Source organism: Podarcis liolepis (assembly GCF_965112155.1).
Source record: "Podarcis liolepis genome assembly, chromosome: 10".
Lineage (NCBI taxonomy): Eukaryota > Metazoa > Chordata > Lepidosauria > Squamata > Lacertidae > Podarcis > Podarcis liolepis.
This window is the reverse complement of record NC_139562.1, coordinates 32,123,650-32,139,783: the sequence shown is the minus strand read 5'-3', so window position 1 is coordinate 32,139,783 and position 16,134 is coordinate 32,123,650. Positions and strand designations below refer to the sequence as shown.

Genomic DNA, 16,134 nt, shown 5'->3' with positions numbered 1-16,134 from the left:
AGCCAGAATATTTTTAGGAACTATCCAGTTGGCTGTCTCTGAGTACAGACCTTGACTCTGTGCTCAGATCTCAATAAACTCTTTTCTCCAAAGAAGAAACTTTCCTGGAATTTTTTTATTCTCTTCTCGGCCCTGGGGACGCGGGTAAGCAATTCTCTGGCAAAGTAAAAGGCATAAGCCTACATTATAGTTGTTTTTATCATCTCATCTTTTGTTGCCAACTCTATAAAATTTTTATAAATCTTTGAGACTAATTTCTCATTATTTCATAATGCAGCTCTTTTGAATTTCGAACCATCTTCTGAAAAACCTTTTTTCTTTATCTTTTATTTAAACATTTCATTCAATTGGTGATAATGAAACCAAGAAGAAAGAGCGCGCGACCCCCATCCTCAAGGACGAAACCCGGAAGGCTCCGCCAGTCCAACCTCCCACCGCCCAATGGCTGGCGAGCCTTGAAGAAACAGCACAGCTCTCAGCCAATGGCACTCGAGCGCCCTCGAACTCTGTACGGAAAACATCCGTGCGGGGATGGGTAGGCGGGGCGTATCAGGCCGAACAAGATGGCGGCGCCCGGAGCCGGGAAGGTAGCGGCGGCCGCCGCGAGGGCAGCTGTCAAGCCCATCTTCAGCCGGGACTTGGCGGAGGCCAAACGGCGCGTGCGAGAACTGTATAGGGCTTGGTACCGAGAAATACCAAACGCTGGTGAGGAGGCGCGGCTGCAGGCGAGCGACCTCCGCCTCAAGGTCGCGTCCCGAGGGGCGGCGCATGGAGGGGGACGGGCGGGAGGGCGTCGTCGCGGGCTGCGCCCCCTCCCCAAATTTCCCCGCTTCCCCGAACTCCCTTTCCTTTGAGGCCGCTGCCGAGAGAGTGGCCTGCTCAGAACTAAAACCAAGGGCGGGAAGGCAGATCGCTTCCCTGCTTCGACTGCTTCCCCCTTCCCACTCGTGTCACGCTCCTCTCCGACACTTCGGGTCACGCCATCCCAGCCTACGGCGCATCATGCCATCTACACTGGCGACTGCGAGTACCCAAAGAAGGGTTGGTTCAGCGTTAGCGGCGGTTAGGATACTAAGATGGTGTGCCTTTGATCCATTCAGGATATCTGCCCACCAGTGGCGTGCGGTGACATTTGTGGTAGGGGAACAATCAGGCCAGGGGTCAGCAGACTTTTTCAGCAGGGGGCCGGTCCACTGTCCCTCAGACCTTGTGGGGGGCCCGGACTGTAATTTGAAAAAAATAATAATGAACGAATTCCTATGCCCCACAAATAACCCAGAAATGCATTTTAAATAAAAGCACACATTCTACTCATGTAAAAACACGCTAATTCCCGGACCATCCACCGGCTGGATTTAGAAGGCAATTGGGCTGGATCAGGCCTCCGGGCCTTTGTTTGCCTACCCATGAATTAGGGCGCCAATGTGCACCCACTCCAGGGGACAAGGTAAGGGTAGGAGGACAAACGAGGTTTACTCAAGACCCGCTGCTAAGGATGCAGCTGTGGCAGCTATGTAAAGGCTGAATTCCCCCCTTCAAACTTAAGCTGCCTGATTATTACTATTTTTAAACAGCTACTCCTGCACTGTATCAGCTACCGTAAAAATGTAGTTCTTAAAAAGAGCCCCTTTATAAAGACCTGCTTGTGACATCAGGGTTGTTCCATGCCCTTCCTCCTCCTCACCCTCTAAGTGGTGATGGTTGGGGTCCCCTGGCTGGCCTCTGCATGGTTGGGGAAGACAGCAGCTGGGTGCCTCAACAAAAAGAAGCTTTTGACCTTCAGGGTGGGAAGTGGTCTCTGCCCCATGTGCATCACATCGGATGTTTTGCGTGCTGTGGGCTGTGCTGCTGCTGGGCGCTGTTTGGCATAGGCAACCTGGAGTTAGGGAAGTGCTGACACCAACCTGGACAAAGGACTACAAGGAGTGTAGCTCTGTGCAAGGAGTGCAACCCTCTGAGCAACTTGGGTAGAGCAGCTAAACGAAGAAAGAGGCTAAGCGAGTAAGGTTCAAGGAGGGCTGGAGGAAGAGAAGGAAGGAGGAGGGAGCATGGAGGGAGGTGTGTGAATATTTTACCAGGAACTTTGGGGATTAGGCTAGTTCCTCCGTTCCACAGACTGTATGCCACTGGTGCCAACCCTGGTGGCATGTATGGGGTGGTTCTTATGGAGAAGAGTGTTGGTTCACACTACAAGCGGGGAGTAACAGTTACATGTCACGAAAGCTTGAAGGACCTTGCTCATGATAGCTGTGGGCTTTTGTCTTTCCTGTAACTTAATGGGTTGTTAACACCTATTAGATCTTCCGTTTAATTAGAGCTCGCTTTCCATGGAATGGAATAAAAGAGCCCACTAGTTGAACTGTGTTCAATTGGAAGCAGTAAATGTGTAAAAATTAACTTTTTAAGTTAAGACCTAACACTCATTTTCTCACCCAATATTATTTTTTGTTTATCATCTAGTGCATCTATACCAGCTGGACATCTCAGTGAAACAGGGCCGGGATAAGGTGCGAGAGTTGTTCATGAAGAATGCCCATGCCACAGACCCTCGAGTTATTGATATGCTCGTTATTAAGGTAAATTAAATAACATTTGCCTTAAATTCAAAGCAAGCATAGGATGTCTGGTATATAGAGATAAAAAGCAAAAGTAGTTTTCAGACCCCTGTAGAAATGGAGAAGGGGGGGAAAGCCCATAATAGACTTAAGAGAATGCCTCTTTCCATCATAAATGATACATGACTTTTTCTTTATGTAAGCTAAACCGTGTCTTGCAAATAGGTGTGTCTCTAAATGTGGGGTTTCAAACGCTGTGTCATCACAGAAACAATCCATATTCCTGTGGTCTTATCCAAGTTTAGGAGAGAGTCTGCTTATGTCCTTCCTGACACAACTGGCTTGCCCCAGAGTGCTGACCAGTTATGCCTTCTTTACTGTACAGTAGTGCCACCATCATGGAGAATACGAGACTATAGTTTTACTATATACCAAAGGAATCAGTGTCCAAATCTAAATCTGAAGTGGCAGAACCTTTCAAAATACCTCCCCATCTGCTGTGTCTGCCTTGCTCCCAATCTTTAAAAGTATTTTGAGTCAGTAGCAATGTGGTAAGGACAATACCTTTGCCTACAGCTCACTATATATTTCTTCAAGCATACAGCATGCAATGCAAGTTTCACAACAAACCTCCACTGTCATGTCATGTCCACTTGTCATGTCCATTTGGTTCTTAAAAATCCCAACTTCATAGAAACCTGATAGTTGTGCCTACCCTGTATTAGCATAATAAATTATTGTAGTAACAGGCTAATTTAAACACCTTTCGTCCTTTTCTGTCTGATATAGGGGAAAATGGAACTCCAAGAGACTATTCACGTATGGAAACAACGGACCCATTTAATGAGGTATTTTCATGAGACAGAATCGCCACGACCCAAGGACTTCCTGTCCAAGTTCTATGCAGGCCATGACCCATGAACTAAATGAACTTTGTGGAGTTGTGATACTGTATGTTCGTCTGCTTCTGTTCCAAATAAAGCCCTGTATATTGAAGAGCTCTTCAGCTGGGAGGTAGCCATGCTGGTACTCTCTGTTCCATACTGGTTCTGAATTCTTGGTGCAGATGCTTCAGCCATCCTCGATTCCTTTCATGCATTATCTACTTATGATAGCCTGGGTGTACAGTACCCTTGTTGCAACTGGTACCTAAAAAACATGCTGGAGTCCTATTCAAATGTACTTCAAAGTTAGTCCCATTTGAATAAAGTTAAAATGATTCGGTACTCAAAGAACAAAGAGGTTAGAAGTCTGTGTGGGAAAGATTGTGTTCAGTAGTAGAACACAGTGGTACCTCCGGTTGCAAACGGGATCCGTTCCAGAGCTCCGGTTGCATCCCGAGGAATTCGCAACCGGAGGTGCCGCTTCTGCGCATGGCACGTAGAGCGCTTCTGCACACGTGCGTGCGGCGAAACCTGGAAAAATACTTCCGGGTTTACCACGTACGTATCCCAAAGGATATGTAATCAGAGGTGAACGCAAGTAGAGGTACCACTGTATATGTACTTTCACGGGACGCAGGTGGCGCTGTGGTCTAAGCCACTGAGCCTCTTGGGCTTGCCGATTGGAAGTTCAGTGGTTTGAATCCACACAATAGGGTGAGTTCCCGTTGCTCTGTCCCAGTTTCTGCCAACCTAGCAGTTTGAAAGCACACTAGTGCAAGTAGATAAATAAGTACTGCTGCGGCGGGAAAGTAAACAGCGTTTCTGTGCGCTCTGGCTTCTATCATGGTGTTCTGTTGCGCCAGAAGCAGTTTAGTCATGAGGGCCATATGACCTGGAAAGCTGTCTGGACAAACACTGACTCTCTTGGCCTGAAGCAAGATGAGTGCCGCAACCCATAGTCACCTTTGACTGGACTTAACCATCCAGGGGTCCTTTACCTTTTACCATATGTACTTCAATCCAGGATGCATTGGCTCCGATAAAATCATAAAGATTTGGTTCAAGAATGTACTATTAATAGTTGAACATGTATTTTTCCAGAAAGAGAAACCTGGAACACGTTAATGGAGTTTTGCAAAAGCTTAAAACATAAGTGGTAACCCTTGGGCTATCCAAAAGGCAGGTTGATATATTACAATGGGCTTTTCTTGCTTCCCGGAGTCCTCTCCCAGAAAATCTGGAACCCATTGGTACTGGGTGTCTTGCCATACCATGAGTGTGTAATACATTTACTTTAATACCATTAAGTAAAACAGCACTAAACTGGTGAGTAGTTTTAGCAATCCAACTGTTAACTCTACAGCCTGGGTGCCCCTGCCCTTGGAAAGACTTGTAAGCCAAACCTGAGCAATCTTGAGAATAATCTGGCAGCAAATAAATAGCTCACTTTTATCCTGCCTGCTTTCTTTGTGCAGATAGTTTTGCCTAATTTCTGTTACTGCCCTTGAAATACTATCACCACACTGACGCTTTCCTGAGGAATGATTTCTCAGCCTATTGAGTCTTCTGCCTGCCTTGCAGTAACATTTCTTTAATTCAGCAACTAGAAAGCAGCTAGCCATTAAGCCACCTTGATTACACTTATGAGTTTGTAGCCTAAGGCTTCCAATAATTTCCTTTGCTTGCCAGGAGAGTTATTTTGGGGCTTCCTCCCCCCCCCCATTCAGTCTATGAAAGCTGAGCCCTGTTCCAACCATCCCAAATACAAGTGTAAAAAAATGACACCTATTATGCAAGTAGCTTAATGCTCCTTAACCCAACTTTCATGGTTATTTAATACAGTGGTACCTCGGGTTACATACGCTTCAGGTTACAGACTCTGCTAACCCAGAAATAGTGCTTCAGGTTAAGAACTTTGCTTCAGGATGAGAACAGAAATCGTGCTCCGGTAGCATGGCAGCAGCAGGAGGCCTCATTAGCTAAAGTGGTGCTTCAGGTTAAGAACAGTTTCAGGTTAAGTACGGACCTCCAGAACGAATTAAGTACTTAACCCGAGGTACCACTGTACTGTATTCCTTCCCACTATGCAAGGGAGCCCTCCTGTGGTGGAACTGCATGCTGCAGCACTGCTGTGGCCTCCGATTCTTCCTTCTTCAAAAGCTCCCACAAGAAAATCCTGCTTATCTGAAGTAAGAGGGTAGTAATGTCCCCAATTGCTCTGAACAATATTCATTGTTCAATACAAGATTATGCAAGTAGGATCATGTGTACAATTATTTCATAGCAGGGCTAGCAATCATCCTTTTTTTAAGCAAACATGGCATAAGCCAGGGATGAATGAGGCATGTGTACTGAAAAGTGACAATCCATTTTTGAATCCACAGACTCTAATCCCATTGACCTTCAGAGCATAGGAAAAACATGTGGTACAAATAAAAATAATGTTTAGGTAAATTGATGATACAGGAAGCAATTCCTCTTTGCCAAATGTTAAGTTAATTTTATCAGAACTTAGACTTGCATGCATCTCTAGACTTTGGTAGGTGACATGAACTCAAGATACCACTTATGAGTCAATATTGTAACACGTCAAGTTCGAAAAGTTATGGCATAATCATTTACTGTGCACCAGAATAAAACAGTGCCTGATATCAAAGGGCTTCTGCTCAATATTAGATATCAAGATTCAAAAAAGAAGTATTTGTGCTGCTGCTTCTTTTTTTGGAGCAAGTCAGTCTAGCCGAGTTAAATAAAGTTACTTTTTCTGTTAAACATAGAATTTGCAGTTTCTCCCCCCCCCCCAAAAAAAAAGAAGAAGAAGAAGATGTAAAGGGGTGAAAGAGAATTGAAATTATTAATGCTTTTCAGCAAAGGTATGGTGCAATAATACTTAATCACACTTGGATCCCTGCGTGCAACGTAGGACAATTTAAAGAAGAGATGTAAGCCTTGGTCTGTTACTCTTTATTTGCAATCTAAATCATTTCTTCACACTCATTAGAACAGGGTTCCAAGCACTCTCATGAACTAGGTGTTACATACAATGATTGCTGAACCAAGGAAATATTCTGCCTATGTATGTAGCCAATCCTCATTTACACATGCACAGAGCATTTACTGGTAGAATGGGGGTCCAACTCTCCCAAAATGTCTTCTTTAAAAACTGAAAAGAGGGGCCATGACTAGACATTGACATCAGAATAGTTGTCTATGGCTTTTGCTCTTGTTTTCTCCTATTTTAACCCTGTAAAGAAACAAGAATATGTTATTTCACACTGCAGAATTGGCCCCATGTTCAACCCGTAGGATACTAGCTTTGCAAAAATTAGAGAATGGCAAAGAACACCAGTATTGTGCATATTATAAACATACTGTTTGCTGCTTTCTATACAACACACAGCTTATTAAAACAAGTTCACTGTGACATTGGCAAGTGTATTTAGCATATAGAACAGTGATATTGCCAAATCAGTGTAAACATTTTGGTCATGGCCTAATGAATTTATTGTCTAGTCAGCTGTAATTCTTTCAAAATTATACTCACAAAAAGTAAGACAAAATAGTAACTAAATTATAATCAGAACTGTTTGCATATGCTTAGTTTATTATATAGGAATAAAACTAGGAATAAAATAATGGGAAAGAAAAATACTAGGAATAAAAGAATGGGAAAGGAAAGGTAGGAAACAGTGCTTTTAGGACAGGAATTGTGATCTAGGGTATATATGTGCTATGATAAGGGGGAGAAGAGATTTCAAAGGCTGCTGCAACTCCAATAAAAAAAGATGAGCTTCTCAGTGGCCTTCACTGCAAACATTGTAGGGACATGCAGGGTGGGGAAACTGTTTCAGTCTTAAGGCCACATTCCCTTGCAAGAGCTTTTGGGGGTGCATGCCAGTGCTGGATGGGGCATTGGATGCAACTCTTTATGCAGCTGACTGCATTCCAGCCAGGCAAAAATCAAGAGGTTTCTACACATACACACCCATACTTCCCATCTTTCATTCACTAAACAGACATTCTAACAGTTCAAGGGCACATTCCAGTCAGGCAAAAGCACAAGGAAGAGGAGCAGGGCTGGTGAGGGGATTGTCCTGGAAAGAGGTACATTCAGCACTCAGGTCTGACGTTCCCCACCTGTAGGACAGTGTATGAGAGGTTGAGATGCAACCAGATTCATTTCTTGCCTATCTTGTACACTCATACTCCACATGTTAGTACCAGTTTTCATGAGAATTTAAGTATAGCTGGAGTTTCTGGGTATCTGTTTTGACCTAACGGGTTTACCAATGAAGGATTGTCTCCAAGTTTTTTATTATGGTTTCACTCATCCTACATCAAATGAAGGGGGCAACTTCAGATCAAGTTTCTGCTTTTATCTATAGCCATACCTATTAATCATCGTCGTCGTCATCTTCTGGTACAAAAATATCATGTTCCTCTAGCAATGCTGCAAAGTTTTTGCTGATTTGTGTCCCAACATAGAGGAAGGGAATTACAATGGCAAACACACGAAGGAGACCAAAGGGCATCTGCAGAGATTAATTGAGAACCAGTTTAATATCTCTTTCAATGCAAGTCCTGCAGAAAAAGTTGTCATCAACAAATCTCCACAAAGCTGCCAACGTACATAAGTCTAGAGCTGATGGAAAGATTTAAAGAAATGCCATTACCCTTCAAATGCTTGCACTCATAAATAATAGCACATATTCTTACTGTTCTACTAATTCACGTTTAAACCCACATAGAAAAATATTTGTAAAAATGTCTTCAAATATATGGAAGAACTAAGTAAAAAAAGAGAACAAAACTGAATATTAGTATTAAGCCAGCAACACATTTTATATCCTAAATACATAAATAGGAAAACTAAAAGTTTGCATATTATCAGATACTCCAAAGTGTTTTCCTCATGGACGGGGGAACCTACTGTAGTAAATGATCCAGCAAAACAGTTTTGCTCTTAATTCAAAGCATGGAACTCAAATAATGGAAAACATAAGTGCAGTACTGTATAACAGCATTACTCAGTGTACTGCAGTAGGGATTAGTCCAACTTATTTTATAAGCACCTGAAATTCATTTTGAACACAGCAGCGAAAATCTTTTATTCTATGGGTCACGTTAGCTCACCTCCCCCTTTTTCTCGGGTTCTTGGCAATTCCCTTTGCCTCCCGTTTTTGTACCCACTCTCTTTCATCTGCTCCTCCTTGCAGCCCCCATTTTCTAGACAAGTGCTTGTGGAACTTCTGAAAACCAAATGTGGGGCTTCCCTTAAAACGTTTCTCCTGGAAGCTGAGCGGGGGGGGGGGGGCAGGGAAAGGGCTCTGAAAGGCTACATTCCAGACACCTGACAAAGAGTGGCTGGTCCATCCCACTTCATACTTGTCAAATGCAACTTGACATCAAAGCAGTCGGCCAGGTATCAGTCATCTGCATTACTAACATTTCCTGTCACCTGCTACAAGGAACAAAAGGGGCAGGAAGGCAGGATCTTCGGGAATGGTCTCCCCTTTCCGGCTTTAACCGAGCTGAAGGAGGAAAAGGAAACACACAAATATACCCTTTTCTTTTTATAAATGACCCCCCCCCCCGTAGCCCACAGGCAGGAGAGGCGAGGAAGCGCTCACTATCCCTATGGCTCTTGTCTTACTGATCCTTACGGGATCATTTCCTAGTGGTGGTTCTGTTCTAAAGCCCGCCCCTGCCGCCTTATCCATTGGGCAAACCATCTGCCAAGCCAACAATCCTTTCAAGCCATTGGCTGACACAACGTCCTCCAAGCCCGGCAGCCCATCCCGATTAGCGATTGGCTGGCTTCACTCCCAGCTCGTTTCCCCTCCGCGACCCGGGGCTCCCCTCCGCGCACTCACTTTGACGGGCTTGGGCAAGATGGCGCCAGTCCGGGTGACGGTGATATTTCGCGAGGGGACAGCGGTCACCGAGGGGCCCCTCTGGCTCCCGACGGGCCTCGCCCAGCATCCTGCCGCTGCCCACAGGCGCCCAGCCATCTTCTCTGTAGCGCTACCGCTATAGCGACGCGTCCGAAGTGTCGGAAGGATGGGAGGTGCTTTCTCAAATCTCGCGATATGAGGATGAAGGAATAAAATACCTCCCGGGCGCGCGTGGCTGGAGTGATGCCACAGAGATTCGAAAAATATAGATTGCTCTCATCGCCTCGGATGGGTCGTTTCTTGGTTCCTATTTGAAAAGTCCCTCGGGGCGAAAGTGCTCAGAAAACCCAACAGAGGAATCTTATGTTTTAGCTTATCGGGCTTGACCCCAAACAGGAGGAGTTCCTACTTTTGCCAACTCTAATCCAGTTACCTGTAACTTTGTTTATTTGCTTTGCCAATATTCAGAGAGGTCCCCTGTCAATGAAGTGCCGCTTTACTCTTTATACTCCTTTTAAAGGGCTTATCACATTTCTGTGATGTTAAATGCGTGTGTGTGTGTATGAATTGTCCTAATGTTTCTGTTTATTGTACATCATGTTTTTACATTACCTTTATTTTTGTAAACAACCCTGTGACCATTTTAGTGAAGAGAGTATATAAATCTGTAAATAAATTAAGTTTGTTACCTACAAGAGTGGAGGGGGCTGCGGCTACAGAACAGCAGAGGGCTTGCCAGACTGGGTATCTGGTTGGCATCTCTGGTACATTGGAAAGTAGACTAGGTAAATACTTGGTGTGATCCTGCAGGACACTAATTATGTTAGAACTCCCAGTGAGGGAACTCAAGACACAGTCTCATCACCGTGCAGCCAAACACTACAATATATATATTAAAAAGTTTATTCAAGAATAAATTGGTACTACAAATAACTTTGAAACAGTAGTGTATATTCTTGTTTTAAGTGTAAAACATAATCCATGCAAACATACAAAAATATGTAATTCAAGGGTGTATGTAGAGCACCATGAAGTTATTAGCTTCCATTTGTTGTACGACCTTAGCAGGTATATTCTGACTGCTGCTAACATTATTGCAGATCAGAATTTTTTTCTTTGGAGTGGATATATTACTATCTTCCTTCAAAACATTAACCATTTTCACTGTTGGAAGTGACATTATTTGCCATGGTAACTTGATTTTATCATATTAAAAACAGTCATGGTGGTTCTTCCCTCCCAGCAGGCATAGTCATTCCATTTGAACGTTGCAACTGGTTATTACCAGCACTGGTCTGAGCCCAGGGTGACTTGGTAAACAATGGTTTGGTTGGCCAATTAGTTATAGTTAAAGCCACTAATGTGCAAGAATGCTAAAGAACAAACCTGATCCCAAAAATCAGAATGCAGCAATATGATATAAAGGCAGTGTATACTGGACACCATAGAACATGAATCCAGTGCCTATTGGCATCATTTAAATTGAAGTTCATGGACTTATGACTACAAAACTCACAACTCAGTGATTGCAGTTGAGGTGGCTGAAAAGTCTAGGTTTATACTGTTCTTCACCCTAGTCAGGCTATGTACACATTAGCGGCTTCCTTAGGAGACTATTGTATAGGTCAGAACAACAGGGTCAAGGGACAAATGTGGCTCTCCAGGTTTCTCCATAGGGCCTTAGAACATTCCCCAAACCACATCCCTCTCCCTGGCTCTGCTTTGCACCCTGATTGTGTTCGCCTGGCTAGAGCAGGTTCTTGAACTCCAATAATGCTTCTTGCTTGTCTAGTTGGAGGATAGAAAAATATGTGCAAGTGCATGTAGAAACTAGACTACAGTACAATGCTAACATCTGCTCTGCCCACTGCTGGCATTCCATGTAATTAAATGGTCACACATTATGATGTTAGTATGTGGGAGCAACTGTCCCTAATTTGTTGGTTCACTTACTCAGATCTAGGTCATGTTGCCTCTTGAAGAGGTTATCTTCAAATACTGACTCAAAATGTAGCGAAAGCCCTAAAAGTGCAGGATTCCTTAGTTATGGATCTGGGAAGCATTTTATAACGTCTACTCTAGGGCAACACTGTGACTAATAGTGTGAAACTACTGGATCAAATTTCACCTCAGCAAGAGGTGGTCTTAGGCAATTTGCTTTGCCCTCCATATGGTGATAAATATACTAGCCTACCTTTTTAGATTGTTGTCAGTAACCTTTATGTAATGTATGTGAAGATTCTTGGATATTTGAAATGTGCTATATAAATGGTTAGTATTATTAGTCTAACACAAGGCTCAAAGCAACTGGAATATATAGATTGAATGTCATTAACTGAATTGTATGGCTCAACAGAAATTCAGATTTCTCTCATGTGTTAAGAAGCCACTTGAAACATGAGAGCGCCAACTTGAGCTTTACAGCACAGTACGAAAGAAGTAGTGAAATAAGTATGCCATAGCCTTTTGCTAACACTGCTTGAGATACAGATGGTGCATGGTTAATTTTCAGAGATATTCTGGGCATTCCAAGATCCCCATGGGGATACTAGATTTTGAGAGTAACCTAGAACATACATATATTTGCAATTCACTATTCCAGAAAGCAATATAGGTTCTTTGGCAATTTTGTTGGCCAAGAGCAAATCCACAAGTGGTCTGTGAAAACTTGTTTTGCGTCTATTTTTCTCTTTCCTTCCCTCCCTCTTCCCCACATCCCAAAATACTTTCCTCAATATGTTCACAATACATTCTGGCTTTGCAGCCATTCCATCCTCGCCTCGGCTATCTCCTGACCGTACCAGTCGTGCAACTTTGAGAAACAGGCTGTCTCTGGAGACACCGGGCTTTCCTGCCCAGCAGAACCAAGGCCTGGAGCAAGCATTCCACCTGCGCTGCTGCAAGCTGGTCTTCGGCGAGGGGGTAAAGGCGGGGGTTTCAGATACCCCACATCATGGTCCAAAACAGCTCCTGCAACAGTGCAACCGTTGACCCATGTGGAGTACCCATTTTCTGAGATGACAGGGTGCTCCTGGAGGGGTACTGCTGTGGAACTGGAAAGATGTCGCTTCCAGGCAGAGGAAGGTCTCTTTGGAGATTTGTGGCAGGTGACCAAGCTCTTCCGCGCTTCCTCCAGCTGCTTCTCTAGTTCTTTAACCACGAGCCTCATGTAATCAAAGCTGGCCCTGGAAAGGGCCTTCACCCAAACCTCCATCGCAGCCTGGCAATCAGCAACCAACACATATGCCTTGCCACCGCTCCCATCGAAGCGGATAGCGAAGGCAAACTCCTCAGCGGCCTCGCACAGCTCCACTGTGCAGCCCTCCAGCACAATGAGACCCAGGGGTTCACGGCTCTGCTGCTCCTCGAAGTAGAAAAGCAAGTTGCCTTTGAGGATGAACCAGCAGCGGTGGTAGGAACTGGTGTGGTGGTGGTGGTGGCGGCGCTCCACACGCTTGCACAGAAAGCCCGTGTGGTCTGCTGGAGAGTCGCAAGTGGCATAATGTGCCACGCAACGCTCGTTCAGCTTCATTGCCATAAGGGTCCCCTGAGGAGCATAGAGACAGACAGGTTTCCTGATTGCACCAAAAAGTGATATTTTAAAGTCCCAGTGACACTCGGAATATAATTTTAGCTAATATTCCAGCTCATCTATACTGTTGGAGAGAGCAGAGAGTCTTACCCAAAGCCTGGATTTTGATGGATCTGCCTTCTTCCATGGATAGAAGTGTGCTGCAGTCTCGTCTTAGGCCACTAGGTACCCTGCTCTGCTAAAACAAGGGACAAAAGTTGCAAACTTCACTTAGCTTTTACTGCCATTAAAACAGCAGATCTTCGCCTCTTTAATCAATAGCGGCACCCTCTTCTGGAATGGAAACCACATTCGGATGTTTTCCCCCTTTTTATACATAGAGCAATCAAGCTGACGGGAGTAACAGCAAGTTGGATTAATGGCCAACGGAACTGAGTCTCCAGAGTCAGAAAGCTCACAGGAGAAGATGGAGATATTTTTAAAGCCCCAGAAATCAGGCTGCCTGTCTAGTCCCCAGGGTGGGGTGGAGTGGGGGGGGGGTCTCCCAAAAACGGAGCTTGCGGAAGATGGTTTTGAACTCGGGGAGAACAGGCCTGCTCTGAAAGCCAGGGGACAGATTTTATCTCTAACCTTACCTTGTTCCAACGCGGGATCTCTAACCTCTTCATCCATTTCGGCGTACCCCGTTACCCCTGCTTTAATTAACGTGTTGATTCTAAGGCGGCTGTTTTGTTTTGTCCTCCCTCTTTCTCTGCGGAGCTCTGACTATTATTGGTTTAGAGCAATTTCGTAATGCAAAACCCGGAGCTCAAGATCGCTTCTGGAGTAGCAAGCCCAGGGATGGCTCTTTAACAATCCACGTTTTCCAACCCGCCTCACATTACAGAGCGGAGGTTCCACTTTTTTTATTCCCCCATTCCTACCCCCCCTAACTGCTCTGCTTTTTCTCTTGAGGTCTTGGAAGCCACGTATAGAAGAATCAGACACGGAAGACTTGATTCGCCGTCTCAGACCTTTATGATTAAATCTTCTTCCTTGGATGTTTCAAAGCCTTTCATGACCCTATCTTTCCTTTAACTCTGTGAAATGGGTTCAATAGTCAACATCCACATCTCTCCCAGTATCTGCATTGCTCCCCCGCGCCCCAGATCCTTTGTCCCAAAGAATCGCATTTTTACTGAGAAATGGTATATTTCTCACTCTGCCCCCCTCTGCGTTTGCAAGAGCCGGATTAAGGCTCGTCGCAAAAGGCAAAAAAAAAGTGCAGGACAAGGACATACAACAAGTTTTCTTGATGATCGTGCTAATTTATAAGGATCTCCCAAGGGCTCTTACATCCATAGCCACTCTTGCTTATTATGCTAGGATCTTCCTTGACAGCAACGCCAAGGTCGGGTCAAGCTGGAAGTGTAATATTGGCGGTGCCACTAACGTGTCGGTGCTAATGTTGTGCGAAACATAAACAAAGAACATGCAGAATGGGCTTTTAAAAACATATACATGCTACTTTATAGCCACCAGAGGGCATCACATTGCCGCATGCAGCAATTTCACAGGACTAGAAGGAAGCCCTTCAGTCAGAAAACAAACAGCACCAAACTCCCGAAGTTGTTGTTGTTTAGTCGTTTACTCGTGTCCGACTCTTCGTGACCCCATGGACTAGAGCACGCCAGGCACTCCTGTCTTCCACTGCCTCCCGCAGTTTGGTCAGACTCATGCTGGTAGCTTCGAGAACACTGTCCAACTATCTCGTCCTCTGTCGACCCCTTCTCCTTGTGCCCTCCATCTTTCCCAACATCAGGATCTTTTCCAGGGAGTCTTCTCTTCTCATGAGGTGGCCAAAGTATTGGAGCCTCAGCTTCAGGATCTGTTCTTCCAGTGAGCACTCAGGGATGATTTCCTTAAGAATGGATAGGTTTGATCTTCTTGCAGTCCATGGGACTCTCAAGAGTCTCCTCCAGCACCAGAATTCAAAAGCATCAATTCTTCGGCGATCAGCCTTCTTTATGGTCTAGCTCTCACTTCCATACATCACTACTGGGAAAACCAAAGCTTTTACTATACGGACCTTTGTTGGCAAGGTGATGCCTCTACTTTTTAAGATGCTGTCTAGGTTTGTCATTGCTTTTATCCCAAGAAGCAGGCGTCTTTTAATTTCGTGACTGCTGTCACCATCTGCAGTGATCATGGAGCCCAAGAGAGTAAAATCTCTCACTGCCTCCATTTCTTCCCCTTCTATTTGCCAGGAGGTGATGGGCCCAGTGGCCATGATCTTCGTTTTTTTGATGTAGAGCTTCAGACCATATTTTGTGCTCTCCTCTTTCACCCTCAATAAAAGGTTCTTTAATTCCTCCTCACTTTCTGCCATCAAGGTTGTGTCATCTGCATATCTGAGGTTGTTGATATTTCGTCCGGCAATCTTAATTCCGGAGGACTGCAAAGGCGAAACGCTTCAGGCGGCAGCGAAGCCAAGGTTTCGCGAGTCCCTGATATGTTTTAAGCAACCAAGAAAGCAGGAAAGGGACAAGGGAGAGGACATTGCCAAGCAGGGCATAGGAGAATGACCTCCGGTCAGCATGAAGTTAAGGAAGTGGTTGCCAGCCTCTTGCAGCCTCCCAACCCTTGACAGGCTGCTGCAACCGCCTTGGCCGACCTGCATGCATTTTAAACTACAACTCCCATCAGCCCCCGCCAGCACAGCCCGCCTGCCTAGTCTTTGCAAGGCGTGGAATCAGCCCACTGTTGTTATCTCGGGGTCTCAGTATGGGCCAAGCTAGCAAAAAGCAACAGAAGTCTTAGAAAATTAGCTTTCCTTTTTGTCGAACACACTATTAAAAAAGCGCGCGCGCACATTGCCGAAGTTCTCCAGACAGTAATCCTGAATTCCAGCACCTTCCGTTTCTGGCTGGTGTTGATTTAATGTTTTATTGGAATGTTGCATGGTTGCAGTTTTGATTGTTGTGAACTCCTTTGGTACTCACTGATTTGAATAAAGCGGGGGAAGGAAGTTTTGAGGCGGGTATGTTGCTAAAGCATCTGGAAAATGGCAGTCTCCTGGCCGGGTTGCCATATTTCAAGAAGTAAAAACTAGGACACCCCATGTTGAGGTTTTTTTTTTCTTCTTTCCAAAAACCGAGATTATTCGATTGTCTAGCTAGCCTAATATCCAGGACAAAGCGCCGCCTTTCGGAAATTCCCCCCAGTACCTCAATTCCGCCTTTGAAATCCCGTTGATGTCCGGGATAATCCGGTCGTATGGCAGCCCGTAA

The 16,134-nt window shown here is 44.8% G+C and overlaps 3 protein-coding genes across 8 annotated transcripts; 1 reads left to right on the top strand and 2 right to left on the bottom strand.

The window, feature by feature from the left end:
• Positions 1 to 532: 532 nt before the first annotated feature.
• On the top strand, positions 533 to 3,551 carry NDUFA6 (NADH:ubiquinone oxidoreductase subunit A6). The gene is made up of 3 exons (XM_083462716.1): positions 533 to 705; positions 2,461 to 2,576; positions 3,345 to 3,551. Exons 1-3 carry the CDS (start codon positions 564 to 566, stop codon positions 3,474 to 3,476), a joined length of 390 nt encoding a protein of 129 aa, XP_083318842.1. The 5' UTR covers positions 533 to 563; the 3' UTR covers positions 3,477 to 3,551.
• Positions 3,552 to 6,387: 2,836 nt separating this feature from the next.
• On the bottom strand, positions 6,388 to 9,518 carry SMDT1 (single-pass membrane protein with aspartate rich tail 1). Its single transcript, XM_083462717.1, has 3 exons — positions 9,313 to 9,518; positions 7,831 to 7,971; positions 6,388 to 6,683 (listed from the first exon to the last, which is right to left on the bottom strand). The coding sequence occupies exons 1-2, from the start codon at positions 9,448 to 9,450 to the stop codon at positions 7,834 to 7,836; spliced, it is 276 nt and encodes a 91-aa protein (XP_083318843.1). The 5' UTR covers positions 9,451 to 9,518; the 3' UTR covers positions 6,388 to 6,683; positions 7,831 to 7,833.
• Positions 9,519 to 10,220: 702 nt separating this feature from the next.
• Positions 10,221 to 13,660, bottom strand: PHETA2 (PH domain containing endocytic trafficking adaptor 2). 6 transcript variants are annotated; one of them, XM_083462680.1, is made up of 3 exons: positions 13,501 to 13,660; positions 13,016 to 13,103; positions 10,221 to 12,880 (listed from the first exon to the last, which is right to left on the bottom strand). In XM_083462680.1, exon 3 carries the CDS (start codon positions 12,869 to 12,871, stop codon positions 12,074 to 12,076), a length of 798 nt encoding a protein of 265 aa, XP_083318806.1. In that variant the 5' UTR covers positions 12,872 to 12,880; positions 13,016 to 13,103; positions 13,501 to 13,660; the 3' UTR covers positions 10,221 to 12,073. The 6 variants fall into 6 exon arrangements, with proteins under 6 accessions (XP_083318806.1, XP_083318808.1, XP_083318804.1 ...); XM_083462682.1 differs by having other exon boundaries at positions 13,512 to 13,660; XM_083462678.1 differs by having other exon boundaries at positions 10,221 to 12,908; positions 13,016 to 13,100; positions 13,501 to 13,658.
• Positions 13,661 to 16,134: the final 2,474 nt, after the last annotated feature.

What these genes read in the sequence shown, in the direction of transcription:
- NDUFA6 (XM_083462716.1), top strand. Translation starts at nt 564, where the DNA reads ATGGCGGCGCCCGGAGCCGGGAAGGTAGCGGCGGCCGCCGCGAGGGCA. An exon ending in CCGAGAAATACCAAACGCTG is followed by an intron (nt 706 to 2,460) that starts GTGAGGAGGCGC and finishes TTTATCATCTAG; the next exon opens with TGCATCTATACCAGCTGGAC. An exon ending in TTGATATGCTCGTTATTAAG is followed by an intron (nt 2,577 to 3,344) that starts GTAAATTAAATA and finishes TGTCTGATATAG; the next exon opens with GGGAAAATGGAACTCCAAGA.
- SMDT1 (XM_083462717.1), bottom strand. Translation starts at nt 9,450, where the DNA reads ATGGCTGGGCGCCTGTGGGCAGCGGCAGGATGCTGGGCGAGGCCCGTC. An exon ending in TCTTGCCCAAGCCCGTCAAA is followed by an intron (nt 7,972 to 9,312) that starts GTGAGTGCGCGG and finishes TAATCTCTGCAG; the next exon opens with ATGCCCTTTGGTCTCCTTCG.
- PHETA2 (XM_083462680.1), bottom strand. Translation starts at nt 12,871, where the DNA reads ATGGCAATGAAGCTGAACGAGCGTTGCGTGGCACATTATGCCACTTGC.